The 17163-nt window shown below is 44.5% G+C and overlaps 1 protein-coding gene across 2 annotated transcripts; it reads right to left on the reverse strand.

Annotated features, from left to right (window-relative positions):
* Positions 1-9820: 9820 nt before the first annotated feature.
* On the reverse strand, positions 9821-16449 carry POMK (protein O-mannose kinase). Of its 2 annotated transcripts, none has more exons than XM_081166758.1 (3): positions 16350-16449; positions 13241-13548; positions 9821-11321 (listed from the first exon to the last, which is right to left on the reverse strand). In XM_081166758.1, the coding sequence occupies exons 2-3, from the start codon at positions 13520-13522 to the stop codon at positions 10551-10553; spliced, it is 1053 nt and encodes a 350-aa protein (XP_081022884.1). In that variant the 5' UTR covers positions 13523-13548; positions 16350-16449; the 3' UTR covers positions 9821-10550. The 2 variants fall into 2 exon arrangements, with proteins under 2 accessions (XP_081022884.1, XP_081022883.1); XM_081166757.1 differs by having other exon boundaries at positions 16345-16447.
* Positions 16450-17163: the final 714 nt, after the last annotated feature.

A 17163-nucleotide genomic window follows, 5' to 3' on the forward strand; every position in this document is an offset into this window, starting at 1 on the left:
AACCCCCTGCCAAGCAGGAAACACCATCAGAGCACTCCTGACATATGGTTGTCAAGCCTCTGCTTAAAGACCTCCAAAGCAGGAGACTCCACCACACTCCTTGGCAGCAAATTCCACTGTCAAACAGCTCTTACTGTCAGGAAGTTCTTCCTAATGTTTAGGTGGAATCTTCTTTCTTGTAGTTTGCATCCATTGCTCCGTGTCCGCTTCTCTGGTGCAGCAGAAAACAACCTTTCTCCCTCCTCTATGTGACATCCTTTTATATATTTGAACATGGCTATCATATCACCCCTTAACCTCCTCTTCTCCAGGCTAAACATGCCCAGCTCCCTTAGCCGTTCCTCATAAGGCATCGTTTCCAGGCCTTTGACCATTTTGGTTGCCCTCCTCTGGACACGTTCCAGTTTGTCAGTGTCCTTCTTGAACTGTGGTGCCCAGAACTGGACACAGTACTCCAGGTGAGGTCTGACCAGAGCAGATATGTTGATATCTGCTTGGCTTTTAATAGCTCAGATATGAAAAAGTAGATATTGTACCAACAACAGATCTTGGGGAGAGGAAAAACTCATATGAATAAAAGAGCAAACTCTAAGGAGTTATGGGATAGCTTCATTTGGTGGAGATTTATTTCAGGGAAAAATGGTTCCAATTTTTGATGCTTTTGAATCAATATAAAACAAAGGAAGCAGTAAGTTAATTACATTATTTATTGGTTTTTATATATGCTTGTGTATTATGGAACTGGAAAAACCAAATAAAACAACAAAGGGGGATGAAGACTTTGGTGTACCTATACGCCCAAATTACTATGGAATCCTCTATATGGCAATGGGACTCATTACCAGGTAAGTGTGTGCAGGTTTGCTGCATGACATTTATATTGTTATTACTGCTATATAGTATTTCCATTTAGATGGCAATAATAATAATAATAATAATAATAATAATAATAATAATAATAATAATAATTTATTTATGCCCCGCCCATCTGGATGGGCTTCCCCAGCCACTCTGGGCAGCTTCCAACAAAATATTAAAATACAGTAATGCATCAAACATGAAAAGCTTCCCTAAACAGGGCTGCCTTCTGATGTCTGCTAAAAGTCTGGTAGTTGTTCTCTTTGACATCTGGTGGGAGGGCGTTTCACAGGGCGGGTGTCACCACCAAGAAGGCCCTCTGCCTGGTTCCCTGTTGCTTTGCTTCTCGCAGTGAGGGAACCGCCAGAAGGCCCTCGGTGCTGGACCTCAGTGTCCGGGCAGAACGATGGGGGTGGAGACGCTCCTTCAGATATACTTTCCAATAGCTTCCAATTGTTAAAAAAATGTGAGGAAAACCTCTAATTCATACTTAAAAATAAGGATGGATTTGTCTTAGCTTTCCTTTCCCACTGTCTTCTCACTTTCCATTGGATGCCGAGTCTATAACCATAGGTTTTGAGCAGAGCAGTAAATTCTGCTAAACAGTAATTGCAGCATCCTGAAGCAGCTGCTTCCACTGAATAAAGTGCATAATAATAGTCTGCTTAATTTAAGATGCCAGAGGGAACCAATTTCTAAGCTTTAACTACGTTATTTTTAATGGTGATGTTAACCCTTATAACTGCTGGTCCATTAGAGAATGAAACACAGGAACTCAACCCAACAAAATTATCTCACTTATGTCATTGAGAATGCAGTCCCCTGTTTCTGATTGAATTTGTGGGAAACAGGCTGTCTTCTGTTTGCTAGAGCTTCCTTCTCCCAAGGATATAATGGCTGCTTCTGGCATTCATCCATAGCTTCATAAACCATGGTTTATGAAGCCACGGACAAGTGCTGTGGCTAATTATTCCCCTCTTTCATTTCATGCAACAATAAGATAGGATGCAGTCATGAGGCTTGGTGCTTACACACACACACACACACACACACACACCCCGTTCCCCTTCTATACAGCCTGTCAAGTCTGCAATGCTGAATGGAGACAGCTCCGTACATTAACAATCAAATATTTGTTTTTCTTCCCGGTGGATAATTACAAAAGAAGATGGTCAAAACAACCTGACCTAAAATGATGGAATACTTCCATGTTGCCGAACTAACAGGGAGGATAAGAGGAGATATGGTACCAAAAGTGAATAAGGAGTGGGCTATCTTTAAGGAATACATCAAAATTTACGTGGAAAAAGTAGAATTTCTGACAGATACTGAGTGAATCCAGAAAATTATTAGAGTGAAAGGAGAGTAAAGTTAAGAGAAAAGAAGAGATTAAAGAAATAATAAAATGTGTTTAAGCTAGTTGGAAAAATAAAGTAGCGTAACAAGAACGGCTGGAAGTCAACTTGGTGGGTGTCTGTAGGGGGTAGGTGTGTAGGTATGTTGATATGTATAGTATAGGTAAGTATTATATAGACTAATGTAGGTATGTTTTATGTTATGAAAATTAGGTAGTGTGTTGTGTACGTGTATCGTGTAAATGTATATGTATGTGTTTTATATGTTAATTAAAACAACAACAACCACCTGATGGACGTGGTCTTCAGTCTTCCAGCTAAACTCATGCCTTCTTTTTACTCATGATGATCCAGGAAAGTTTAACGGGCACCCTTTCAATTCAACCCAGCTCCCTTTATCCCTGAGGTTCTAGAAGCCTGGTGAAATTATTTGGCCATCCCTTTACCCTTACACCTCCTTAAGAAGGCACTAGTCCATGGCTCCATAAACCATAGTTTATTAATAGAAAGAGCATTAACTCCTGTATCCCGTGGAATAGGAGGGACGCGGGTGGCACTGTGGTCTAAACCACTGAGCCTCTTGGGCTTGCCAATCAGAAGGTCGGAGGTTCGAACCCCCACGACAGGGTGAGCTGCCGTTGCCCAGTCCCTGCTCCTGCCAACCTAGCAGTTCAAAAGCACGTCAAAGTCCAAGTAGATAAATAGGTACTGCTCCAGCGGGAAGGTAAACGGCGGTTCCGTGCACAGCTCTGGTTTGCCAGAAGCGGCTTAGTCATGCTGGCCACATGACCTGGAAGCTGTACACCAGCTCCCTCAGCCAGTAAAGCAAGATGAGTGCCGCAACCCCAGAGTCGTCCGTGACTGGACCTAACAGTCAGGGGTCCCTTTACCTTTACCTTATCCCATGGAATAAGTTCACCCTGGGTCAGAAGGAAAAGCTAGACCTCAACACCAGTGTGGTGTAGTGGTTAAGAGCGGTGGACTCGTAATCTGGGGAACCGGGTTCGCGTCCCCGCTCCTCCACATGCAGCTGCTGGGTGACCTTGGGCCAGTCACACTTCTGTGAAGTCTCTCAGCCCCACTCACCTCAGAGTGTTTGTTGTGGGGGAGGAAGGGAAAGGAGAATGTTAGCCGCTTTGAGACTCCTGAAGGGGAGTGAAAGGCGGGATATCAAATCCAAACTCTTCTTCTTCTTCTTCTTCTTAATAAAGCTGCATATGTCCTTATTGGCAGACAGAATTCCATGTTCTGAAATCTATGGGCAAAAGCAGTAGGCACCAATTGAGAGTTTCATGTGACGTATTCACTGTGGCCCTGCAAAGGAACTTGCATCAAGACATGAGTTCCCCTTTTCAGATTCTATGAAGTGAACCAACAGGTGGATGGAAGGGTTCGTATGAGTTGCTTCTTTGACCGTTTCACCTGCCTTTGATGAATGGAAGTACAGTGGTACCTCGGGTTAAGTACTTAATTCGTTCTGGAGGTCCGTACTAAACCTGAAACTGTTCTTAACCTGAAGCACCACTTTAGCTAATGGGGCCTCCTGCTGCCGCTGCGCTGCCGGAGCACGATTTCTGTCCTCATCCTAAAGCAAAGTTCTTAACCTGAGGTACTATTTCTGGGTTAGCAGAGTCTGTAACCTGAAGTGTCTGTAACCTGAAGCGTATGTAACCTGAAGCATATGTAACCTGAGGTACCACTGTATGGGGAAATGGTGTGTGTGTGTGTGTCCCTTTGAGTATCAGGGTTACGGCTGACGTTCTGTTTCCAAAACATACAGGGAGCCTCTACAGATACAAGATCTATCAATGACTATTCATCAAAGATCTAAAGAGAACTTCTTGAATGAGAGGCAGAAATCCTATGAAAACCAGCTGATGTGGGGCAAACAATGGGAAAGGGCCAGTATCTTCATACCCTGCTTATGGGCTTTCCAGAAGCATCTAATTGGTCACTGCTGGAAGATGCTGGACTAGATAAAACCTTTGGGATGATCCAGCAGAACTCGTCTCACTTCCTCTCCCTCTTCCAGCACACTGCTATTCTGTACATTGCGCCCCAGTGTCTGCAACAATAGGACCAAGCTACCGTTAAGGGATGCAGGTGGCACTGTGGGTTAAACCACAGAGCCTAGGTCTTGCCGATCAGAAGGTCGGCGGTTCGAATCCCCGTGACGGGGTGAGCTCCTGTTGCTCGGTCCCTGCTCCTGCCCACCTAGCAGTTCAAAAGCAGTCAAAGTGCAAGTAGATAAATAGGTACCGCTCCGGCGCGAAAGTAAACAGCGTTTCCGTGCGCTGCTCTGGTTCGCCAGAAGCGGCTTAGTCGTGCTGGCCACATGACCCGGAAGCTGTATGCCGGCTCCCTCGGCCAATAAAGCGAGATGAGCGCCACAACCCCAGAGTCGTCCGTGTCTGGACTTAACTGTCAGGGGTCCCTTTACCTTGACCTTTACCGTTAACAATATTTATCACTTACCCATGTGGTCAGAGCCCTTGAATGAATTCTTATTCCAATAAGCCAACTTCACTGGTAACACTGGTGGGAAACGTTAGGTTTATTCTCTCATCCACCACACACATACAAACACACCTGCCTTTAAGCCATTGTTTGATAGTAAAGTCTATTTTACAGTTTACGCTCTGTGACCATTGATACCCTACTCATGTTCAGGTTTCGCTTCACCAGGCAATGGATGAAGCGATTTTGGAGCTAGAAACCACAGGAAGTTTGCATACATTCTACTGTCTGCTGTCATCTAGTGTTCCTGCAGGGTATCTCAGGCAATTCTGTAAATCAGAGTTAGGGCAATGTGCCTTCAGACAGCCAGTCATAATTTTGATAGGTTCATCTCATTGGGTTGCTGAAACATTAAGAAGTCTGCCACTATAGATGGGCGGGACCAATTGTACTGATCCCTACCTCCTGATTGCCATCCCCAATGCCAGCCAGCTAACAATCATCTGTAATAATAATAATAATAATAATAATAATAATAATAATAATAATAATAATAATTTATTACAGTGGTGCCCCGCAAGACGAATGCCTCGCAAGACGGAAAACCCGCTAGACGAAAGGGTTTTCCGTTTTGGAGGTGCTTCGCAAAATGAATTTCCTATGGAAATTGCAATACGAAAATGTCTTGCGAGTTCCTGCGGGGTTTTCTTCCTCCCCACCCCCTTTTCCCCAAGCCGCTAAGCCACTTATCAGCTGATCCTAAGCCGCTAAGCCGCTTATCAGCTGATCCTAAGCCGCTAAGCCGCTTATCAGCTGATCCGCTAAGCCGCTAAGCCGCTTATCAGCTGATCCGCTAAGCCCGCTAAGCCGCTAATAGCGCTAATCCGCTAAGCCGCTAATGGGCTTGCTTCGCAAGACGAAAAAACCGCAAGACGAAGAGACTCGCGGAACGGATTCTTTTCGTCTTGCGAGGCACCACTGTATTTATACCCCGCCCATCTGGCGGAGTTTCCCCAGCCACTCCGGGCGGCTCCCAATCAAATGTTAAAAACAGTACAGCATTAAGTATTAAAAACTTCCCTGAACAGGGCTGCTTTCACATGTCTTTTAAAGATAGGATAGCTGCTTATTTCCTTCACATCTGGAGGGAGGGCGTTCCACAGGGCGGGCGCCACTACAGAGAAGGCCCTCTGCCTGCTTCCCTGTAACTTGGATTCTCGCAGTGAGGGAACCACCAGAAGGCCCTCGGCGCTGGACCTCAGTGTCCAGGCAGAACGATGGGGGTGGAGTGCTCTGATGGTGTTTCCTGCTTGGCAGGGGGTTGGACTCGATGGCCCTTGTGGTCTCTTCCAACTCTATGATTCTATGATTCTAACAAGGCTGAGAGTCTGTTGTCTGGGCAGCTCATATCCTCCACACACACTGCCCAAGCTTGCACCCCAGGGAGGTCACTTGGGTGTAGCTAACAGAGGGATCTGAGTTCACCCCCACACTCCATGTCTCTTATAAATAATAATAATTTTTTTATTCATACGCCGCCCTTCCAAGTTCAGGAAACCGGGCTCAGGGCGGCTAACAACAAATTTAAAACAATTGATGCAACAAAAAACCAGCATAAAATACAGTAAAAAACGTGAATAACAATACATTCAGAATTCAAAAATCAATTTAGGGGGGAAGTCCATCCAATAAACATTAGATGATCACCAGGGCTAGCTGGCTAAATTAGTCCTCTTTGGCCCGTGAGGAGACCAGGGGAGAATTAGGTGTGGGATCCCAGAGCGGGTAATCTTCATAAAAGAGGGGGGGGAGGGAAGGAAGGGGAATAAAAGATCAGGCTAAGTTCAAATTGAAAGCCAAGCGGAATAGCTCTGTCTTACAGGCCCTGCGGAAGGAAGTTAAATCCTGCAGGGCCCTGGTCTCATTGGACAGAGCATTCCACCAGGTCGGAGCCATCACTGAGAAGGCCCTGGCCCTGGCGGAGGATAATCCAACTTCCTTAGGGCCTGGGACCTCTAAACTATGATTATTCATGGAACTTAAGGTCTTCTGTGGGGCATACCAGGAGAGGCGGTCCCATAAATACAAGGGCCCTAAGCCAACAGCGGATGCCAAAAAGATCAGTGTTTAAAAGCTGTAGTTTGGCACAGGCGTTCACAAGCTTTGAAGTTACTCAGGACTCAAAACTTTGCATTCGCATACCTAGAAACAATGGTCCCAGAAAAATGATATCTGACCTATTTTGTGTATGTCAAACTTTTAACATGTAGGTTAGAAGTAGGGGTCTAGGAGTTCAGCTGACAGTATGAAAGAAGCTGACAGCATGGAATTCTCCTGGCCTGTTGCTCCATCCAGATATTCCCATTGTGGGGGCCCAGACAGCTATAAAGGACCCTGCCTTTAGACCCAAAATTTGGCTCATTTCTTCCATTTGTATAAGATGGAACTTTCTCTCTCTTTTTTAAAGTTGGTTCAGCAAATTCATAATCAATTTAGTTTATCTATTATCAATCCCATCTTACATTTTGCCTTGTTGCTAGAACCCCTTGAATTCATTTCAACGTCATCAACATTCAAAAATTTTACGTTTCTGTAAATAAATTTTAAATTTCCTCCAATCTTCTTCCACCGACTCTTTTCCCTGGTCTCGGATTCTGCCAGTCATTTCCGCCAATTCCATATAGTCCATTAACTGCATCTGCCATTCTTCCAGAGTGGGTAAATCTTGTGTCTTCCAGTGCTTTGCGATGAGAATTCTTGCTGCTGCTGTAGCATACATAAAGAAAGTTCTATCCTTCTTTAACACTGATGGGTCAACCATGCCCAGGAGAAAGGCCTCTGGTTTCTTCGGGAAGGTATATTTAAATACCTTTTTCAGTTCATTATATATCATTTCCCAGAAAGCCTTAATCCTTGGGCACGTCCACCAAAGGTGAAAGAATGTACCTTCAATTTCTTTGCATTTCCAACATTTATTATCGGGCAAGTGATATATTTTTGCAAGCTTGACTGGAGTCATGTACCACCTGTAAATCATTTTCATAATATTCTCTCTCAAGGCATTACATGCCGATAAGATGGAACTTTCTATCATTCTGGCAAACATATGCGTTTGCCCATAGGATATCTCCAAACTTGCATTTGCTTCAAGGATGGGGAGGAAGTGCTGATATCTCTCAGATCAGCTGGGGGGGGGTGCTTGCTTAACCTCCCTCACACCCACCAGTTCTCCCCTGCAAATGGATTCCTTGCCTACTGCCCCCAGTGGGCTCATTGCAAGTTACAGAGCACGGTATTTTTCGCTCCATAAGACGCACCTAGTTTTCAGAGGAGGAAAACAAGAAAAAAAATATTCTGAATGAAACAGTGGATGTATGATTTTTGTGGTTCATGCTGTAGCTACAGACATGATATGTGATTTGATGGTGCGTTTGGGGTAGCCCAATGCAAAAATCCTGAGAATCCATGTGGATCCGTGCTTTGTAACCAGGTTTTTGTGCCATTGCGGCCTCACGAAACAGTGGATGCTTGATTTTTTTGGTGCAGGCTGTAGCCATGGACATGCTATGTGATCTGATGGTGAATTTGCAAAAATCCTGAGGAACCATGTGCTTTTACCTCTCCCCTCCCAGGCAGCCTCCTTTATCACTAGCGTCCCTTATCTCCCTCCTGATCGCTTGCCAATCAGCTGCTCAGTGGCTTCGTTTCAACACCTCCTTCCCTCTTGTTTGCCTTAGCGTCTTTTCCTTAGCTGGAGCAGTTTTTTGCTCCTCCTTTTCTTCTAGTTTCTCTCCTCATTGCTTGTTTTAGTATTCTTGTCTCCCTCCCAGGCAGCCTCCTTTATCACAAGCGTCCCTTATCTCCCTGCCGATCAGCTGCTCAGTGGCTTTGTTTCAACACCCCCTTCCCTCTTTCTTAAAAAACAAACAAAAAAACATTATCTGCTTTTCGCCCCTGGGCAATTCGGCTCCAGGGACCACGCAATCGCTCCATAAGACACACAGACAATTCCCCTTACTTTTTAGGAGGAAAAAAGTATGTCTTATGGGGCGAAAAATACGGTATTTGAAGGAGGAGGTCCTTTTCAAGAAAGCACAGCCAGAGAGGGGGCTGCATTTCCGCAGGATGGAACTGGTTTGCCTTTGCAATTGCTTACTCCTACATTAGTGTTACAAGGGACTGGGAACCTGGTGTCTGCTTTGTAGCATCTAACATGCCTTCCCTGTGTGAACGGCACTGCTTGTTCGGGACACAGCAGTCATCTCTGAACCCATAACTTACTCCTGCACTAACCACAGCTAGATACAAATGTACAAGTTCGCCTCACTTCCTGATTCTGCTAGCTCTATATGATCTATTTGCCTATGTGTATTGATAACAAGAAACTGTAGAAGCTGTACTCAGGACCACCTTAATGTTAGGTTGGATGGTGTAATGTGTATGGGTTGCTCGTGCGTAAGTTGCCGCCTCTCCAGGCTTTGTTGCCTTGCTAAACCTTTCAGTCTGGGCAGCCCTTCACTTCGTGGCTGCCTCAGTCGCTAGCAGAATCCGTCATTGGGCGTTTCTTAAATCTTTTCCAACATAAAAGTTGTTTGACACCCAGTCTCCTCCTATTCTCTCTGCGCGGAAGTCTTCTGCACAGGGCGGGCGTGGGTAGCGGAGGACCCGTGCTCTCCCCGCTGGTGTCCGGTGAAGAGTCCTGGAGCCCTCTCACCGATTCCCCCATCAGCCCCTCTATATCCCTGGTGTTGCGCTGATTGGCTTCCCCATCTGCGGAGCTGCCTCTCTCCCTGCTGGGCCCTTCTCCAGCATCATTTGAGAGCCTTCCCTCCGCCTCTAGCTCTGATGTCAGTTCCCTGACAGATGGAATTAGGTTCCAAGGAGCAATTTTGTTATGCTGGAGGAGATGGGGGTAAATAGGAGTTGAGAAATGCTGAAAGGGAGGGGAGAAGAAAAGCAAAGTAGGCAATAATTTGAAGAGAACAAGAACTGTTGGGAAACGCTCTAGGGTGCCCCTGCAGCCCCCAAACTCCGAGTGTCCTCCGGTATGCGCAGCTCTGGAAACAGCATTTCCCTTCTTCTCCAGTGCGCTTCAGTGACATATATCAAATAATCTTCTAGCATTACACAACAAGAAGCATGAGACATCGTAGAGCTAATCTATGTATTTATTTACACACTATGTACAGACAAAGGAGTCATGGCAACCTCTCTCTCCAGCTCCGAGAGAAGAACAGGAACAAGTAAAAGCAAAAGTACAGTACAACAGGACATACAGCGGAAGAGATAAGACTGTCTTCCGTTCCCATTCCCACACTCTTCCCAGACAGGCATGTGATTTACACAAATCTCATCTGGAGCATCAGAGGTGTGAAATACTAACACTTCTATTACATCTCCTATCATATACAGTGGTACCTCGGGTTAAGTACTTAATTCGTTCCGGAGGTCCGTTCTTAACCTGAAACTGTTCTTAACCTGAAGCACCACTTCAGCTAATGGGGCCTCCTGCCGCCGCCGGAGCACGATTTCTGTTCTCATCCTGAAGCAAAGTTCTTAACCTGAGGTACTATTTCTGGGTTAACAGAGTCTGTAAGCTGAAGCGTATGTAACCCGAGGTACCACTGTAGCTACATCTATCCTGCCTATGCCAACTTGATTTAGGAAGAAATACTCATTCAGAAATTTACCACACATAACACATACTATTCCCCCCCCAATTTTCTCAACAATTTGTCACAGAAGGTGCAATCGGAAGTCATTTTTAAGAAGCCATTTTAGAGTTTTCCTTATGTTTCCATGTACTTCTCAGATCAGGAAGAGTCAAATGTGCTAAATATGTACTAAGGCATGTCCATGAGGTTTGTGTGTGTGTGTGTTTTATAACATGTCCCTTGTCCCTGGCATAACTGTTTCTCTCACAAGCGACGCTAGCACTTTCTTGTATGTGTCCAAAACAGTCTGAGCAGAAGGTCTTTCAGCTGGGCTCCTTTTGCAGGCCCCGTGGATGTCAAAGAGGTGGAACCTGACCAGATCACTCCCATCAACATCCCCCAAGATAAAATTGGAAACATCGGGGATTTTCCATATATCTGTCGTTTCATCATAAGGAGGCATGAGGCTGTCTTCAAAAGCCATTTCATTTCCCCGAGGCCAAAGCTGTTCTGGAGCAACAAAGTCACCCTGAAGTTCCCGATGGCCACATTTGATCAGTTTGCCAGCATTCTTGTCTACAAGAGGCAAGGCATCCAAGTCATTCACAATAACATGGAAGCTGCTCGTCAGCAAGTACTGAGAAAGAACTTTATCCAAGTCGCTGGAGTCACACATCACAAGGGTGCCCAGGGGACTGTTGTGCAAGTAATGGAGGATGCTCACGTAATCGATGGCAAGCAGGAGCCTGGTGTGCCATGTGTTGAAGCTCTTGTACTTTGGAAGGTTCAATACCTCGTTCAGATTCTTCAGAGAGCCGAATGGGTGGTACTCCGTAAGAACGGTGAACTCCTCCTCACAATATCCAATCAGCTTGACCACATGTCTGCTTTGTAGAGATTTCAGCATCTGTAAGCCATGAATGAAGTCCTCTTGAAGTTCCGGCACAGTTAGCTGGGAAAGGGCGACTTTGTTTTCCTTCCACTCAGAAAGGAAGACCTAGAACAAGGAGAACAATGTTCAAACTTTGAGATCCAAACTCTGAAATGCAGTTTGTAAAAGCCAAGCTGTTTTTCAATATGGGGGACAACAGTTTAGTCTTGACAAACGCAAATCCAAACCTATGTGTTAAACACACACACACAAAAAAAAACATGAATAGATACAAGGTCTATGCCACAACAAAGCAAGTTATGTCACAGCAAATATCTGAAAATTGGTAAGGTTTACAAATCCCAGAGTGTCTGGAAATAGAGAGGTGAATATGTACAGTCACTCAAACGTAACTTTGAGCATTCACTTGGTGTTGTGCTCCTGCAACATGAGGAAACACAGTGGTACCTTGGTTTGATACGTCTTACAAACACGTCAAGCCCAGAAGTACGTGTCTCAGTTTGCAACCTTTTTTTTGGATTACAACCCATTATTTTGGATTACGAACAAAAAATTTTGGAGGCGCCATTGGCGAAAGCGCGCCTTGGGTTACAAACTGTTTTGGTTTACAAACGGACCTCCAGAACAGATTATGGTTGTAAACCAAGGTACCACTGTAGATATGTATTTCTAGACGTAGATTCAGCTGGGATTGTCAGCATCCACATATAAACAAGGACAAATTTAAGATTCACTGAAACATACATCAAAGCCACTCACATCCATCACCTTCCTTCCCTCAGTTGTTCATGGTAAGTTTCCATTTTACGACCCTCGTTACAGCTCTAAGTTAATTCGGTCAGGTGTCAAATTCAGGCAAGCGCAATATTTGACCAGTTATGTCAAGTGTCCATTGCCCAAAGCTTGTCTTTCTTCAGAATCCACTGCAAGAAAGCAAGCGTCTCCTCTGGCCTCCTTCGGAAGATTTTGTTTGACATCTGAGGTGGCCCAGATCACGGGTAGAACGAACATACGGCACCCTCAGTTTAGAGGCTTGTCAACTATACCCCCACTAGGTGTGTCCATGGAGAAGAGGAGACCTCTAAGTCCTCCATTAAGTCCTCCCTCCCTTGTTACTCTCTTTTGCTACAGGATTTGAGCTTCCATTCAGGCAAGCCCAAACACCCCTCCTCTTTTCCCTTGCTACTTCCAGTTCACCCTGGAATTGTCTCCTTTTTATGCCTTCCCCACCTATCCAGTCCTTTCTCCCTTTGGACCCTCCTTCCCCTGTTTTTCTGCTCTTCTTCTCTGTCCACCTTTCCTTCTCCGCCTCCTGGCATTTCTCATGGCGTCAACTGCAGTTTATATGCAGCAATGTCAACACCTTGCTCTTTCCCTACTTCTCAGCTGAGATGTAAGGTAAAGGTAAAGGGACACCTGACCATTAGGTCCAGTCGTGGCCGACTCTGGGGTTGCGGCGCTCATCTTGCCTTATTGGCCGAGGGAGCCGGCATACAGCTTCCGGGTCATGTGGCCAGCATGACTAAGCCACTTCTGGTGAACCAGAGCAGCGCACGGAAACGCCATTTACCTTTCCACCGGAGCGGTACCTATTTATCTACTTGCACTTTGATGTGCTTTCGAACTGCTAGGTTGGCAGGAGCAGGGACCGAGCAACAGGAGCTCACCCCGTCGCGAGGATTTGAACCGCCGACCTTCTGATCTGCAAGTCCTAGGCTCTGTGGTTTAACCCACAGTGCCACCCGCGTCCCCAGCTGAGATGTAGTGTGCCTCTAAGCTACTTCCTGGCTGGCATGTGAGCTCTGAGCAGCTGCCTCCTCTTCAGGAGCTCACAGCCGGCCAGAACCAGTCCGCTTGCCCCCACGGCTGGAGCCTGACAATCCTATCAGCCTTTCTCCCAGCTGACAATGTCATTTTCTGAAGCATATGTCAAGGCACTCCCCCTCTGGTACAAAAAAAGGTGAATGGCAAATTTACAGAGCAACATTTTTTATTATATTCAAGATTCATTATGACAAACCAACCCTTTTCACAGCTCCTTCACCAATGCGTTTCAGTTTGCGGACTTCTCTTTTCAGCGCTTCACAAGACAACCATGGTGAGCAGTTCTTCACTGTTCCTAATCTGAAGTAACCATGCTGACAAGAGTCGTGTTCAACATCGGCCTGTCCATAGGAAGGATATACGTAGCTGAAATATTGGTAGAGTAGCAAGTTCACAAGCAGCACAGCCAAAATCAGATACAAGACGGGAGGGATCAGCTTTTGCGTAAGATCAGCTTTCGTATCATACGATTTTTTCTCCATGTTGTAACTGTCATCTTTCAGATTTTCTGCAAGATATTAGAGTTATAAATTGTTACTTTAATTTAGAAATTCTGGGGGAGGGGCAGCTGAGATACACTTCTTGAGAGGGGGGAGAGATTTCAACACAGTCAAACTCTCCCAACTTTACATAGCAATCCTACAAACAGGCATTAAACATGAACCATGCTACTAGCAGATTCATAGCTCTGCTAACCATTGTGATGGTTTCCTACCATAGATAGAGATCCAGCAAACAGCTTTACAGACATGGAAAGAGAAAGCATGCAATGGCCAATATGATGTGGATATAGGAAAGAAGTCTAGTCTTTTCAGGGATTACCATTAGGACCAATAAGTGTTTGGACCAAAAATACTGGTAATTTAAGAATCACTTGTTTTCACAAAAGCACTTGGTAATAAGACAATTTTGTGGGCCCCTGAAGAAAACCAGTTACTCATCATGGGTAAATGTAAAGGGACCCCTGACCATTAGGTCCAGTCGTGACTGACTCTGGGGTTGCGGTGCTCATCTCGCTTTATTGGCCGAGGGAGCCAGCGTACAGCTTCCGGGTCATGTGGCCAGCATGACTAAACTGCTTCTGGCGAACCAGAGGAGCGCAAAGAAATGCCTTTACCTTCCCACGGGAGCGGTACCTATTTATCTACTTGCACTTTGAGGTGCTTTTGAACTGCTAGGTTGGCAGGAGCAGGGACCGAGCAACGGGAGCTCACCCCATCGCGGGGATTCGAACCGCCAACCTTCTGATCGGCAAGCCCTAGGCTCTGTGGTTTAACCCACAGTACCACCTGCGTCCCACTCATCATGGGTACCATCCATTAATTTCAGTGGGAGATCTCTATGAGGCAATCATATATCTGTAGGAATATGGAAGATCAATGGAATTCAACAGGCATTATTTCTAGTAAGTTTATAGAGAACTGCAGCCTTAAGCATGTAACTAACTCTCCCTCTGAAAATAAAGAGACTTAGAATGTTTTTTAATTGGTATACAGCAATTGTAGGAAAATAATAATAATAATAATAATAATAATAATAATAATAATAATATATTATTATTATTTATACCCTGCCCATCCAGCAGGGCTTCCCCAGCCACTCTGGGCGGCTTCCAACCAAATATTAAAATACAGTAACTATAGGTGGAATGCAAAACATCTATAAAATGAACACAACATAGTATCTTATTAATTTTTTATAACACCCTTCATCCAAAATTCATAGGGCAGTTCACAACTTAAAAATACAAAATGATAACCCAAAATACATAATAAAAACAAAAAGAAACAAATAATTCTCATCTCACAAACACATTTAAAATTATATAGAAGTAACATCAGCCAGCGGCCTGGTTAAAGAGAAACATTTTCACCTGGCGCCTAAAGATATGTAATGAAGGCGCCAAGCGCCCTGGGGAGAGCATTCCACAAATGGGAAGCCCGTTCTCATGTTACTAGACTCAGGACCTCTTGTGGAGGTGGTACACGAAGAAGGACCTCAGATTATGATCACAGGATCTGGGCTGGTTCATACAGAACTAAATGCCTCAGTTATGTTGAAAACATTGTACTTTTTACTAACCAAGTCCTCCCAAAGATCTCTCTCACACACATAACTATATACACACACTAAAATTTTGCAATTAAAATGGGTGGATGGTTTTTCTTTATAGCTTTTACTTTAATCAACTTTTAAAAAATCTAATGCAGTATCTCGTATTTAAACACAAGTAATGTATCAAGTGTGATAATTAATTTAATGCAGAATAACTACTAAATAAGAAAGTATTTATAATATAATTTTTAAAACGAATATTAAAAAATTCCACAATACTCTTCTGATAAATTTCCTTTTTCCAAATCAAAGACTGTTTTGCTTTCTCCTTATTCCCCACTTATGTGTAATATGTGATACAGTATTTTTGATACTGAAATAACAAAACTAAAGGAGGCATAAATTAACTCCCACAATTATATCTTATGCTTTGTAATATAAGAAATAGTCTTACACCTCAAAATGTGCAAGTGAGTGTGTAAATCCTGAATTTATCCCAGCAGCCTAATAATTTGCCTGAGTGTTCTAGCTAGATTTTCAGCCATTAGTTTAAGTCACAGCCTTAAACTAACGGAAATAGTAAAACACAAGAAATGTATTTTCAGATTTTCTAGTTCAGTGTTTTAACAAGCTTTTGGGAAATGACATTTTGAATGAAAGAGCTGGTGCCATATTAGGCTTTTTTGTCATTATCTGTATGCTTTTATATATAATTTGTATTCTACCAGTGTTTAATTGTTTTTATTTATTCCCCCCACTCTGTTTTTAACTGTTCTTATTTTTATCTGTAAGCTGCCTTGAGTCCATTAGGGGAAAGGCGGGGTATAAATAAATGTATAACAACGACAACTGAACATTTGTTTAAAGTATTGCAGGCTTTTTCATTCATGTCTGGATTATAGGAAGCCCGTCTTCTCATAGATCGATTAGCAGGCACAGGCAAACTCCAGCCCTCCAGAAGTTTGAGACTACATACAATTCCTATCATCCCTAGCTAACAGGACCAGTGGTCAGGGATGATGGGAATTGTAGACTGAAAACATCTGGAGGGCCGGAGTTTGCCTATGCCTGGGATAAGGTTAAAATTTGGATACTTCCAAACAAAGAGGAAGCAGCAGATCCAGCCAGGAGAAAAAGACTGAAAATCGTTTCGAGATCTCAGCATCACCTCGCAATAATTTCTGCTATCCAGCAGCAATCTCGGTTGCGCCTAACTCTGCAGCTTGCTGCTCAAAGAAACGAGGCTTACCTTACCCTGGGCTATTGTGCATCACTCTCATCAGCTGGCAGCCGCCATGACAGTGCCAACACCACCTGACATGAGTCACGTGACGCCTCCCCTGTTTTGCACATAGAGATAAGAGGGTAGAGTTGAATTTGGGATCGTCATTTCACAGCCTCGGGAAGGGGCAAAGCTAAACAGATTGAGTTGAATGGGGAAGAAATCGTGCTTGCATTTAACAATTGCTACTGGTGCTAGGGGAACAGTGAGGGAAATAACCAGGTTTACATTGGCTGCAACATGAGGTGTGCTTTGAATTAAGTGTCTTTTGCTTGATTTCTGGGGTGAGCTCCTGTTGCTCGGTCCCTGCTCCTGCCAACGTAGCAGTTCGAAAGCACGTTAAAGTGCAAGTAGATAAATAGGTACCGCTCTGACAGGAAGGTAAACGGCGTTTCCGTGCGCTGCTCTGGTTTTGCCAGAAGCGCCTCAGTCATGCTGGCCACAAGACCCGGAAAAACTGTCTGCGGACAAACGTCGGCTTCCTCGGCCAGTAAAGCGAGATGAGCGCTGCAACCCCAGAGTCGTTCACGACTGGACTTAACTGTCAGGGGTCCTTTACCTTTACCTTTTTAAACATGTGAGCAGTGAAGTGAAATGGATTCACTTGACATTCAACTGTGTTTTGTTTTATAGATAGTTTTCTGCAGGCTGCATAGTATTAAGGTAAAGGGACCCCTGACCATTAGGTCCAGTCGTGACCAACTCTGGGGTTGCGGCGCTCATCCCGCTTTACTGGCCGAGGGAGCCGGCGTACAGCTTCCGGGTCATGTGACCAGCTTGACTAAG

This window comes from Podarcis bocagei (genome assembly GCF_964188305.1).
Source record: "Podarcis bocagei genome assembly, chromosome: 13".
Classification (NCBI taxonomy): Eukaryota; Metazoa; Chordata; class Lepidosauria; order Squamata; family Lacertidae; genus Podarcis; species Podarcis bocagei.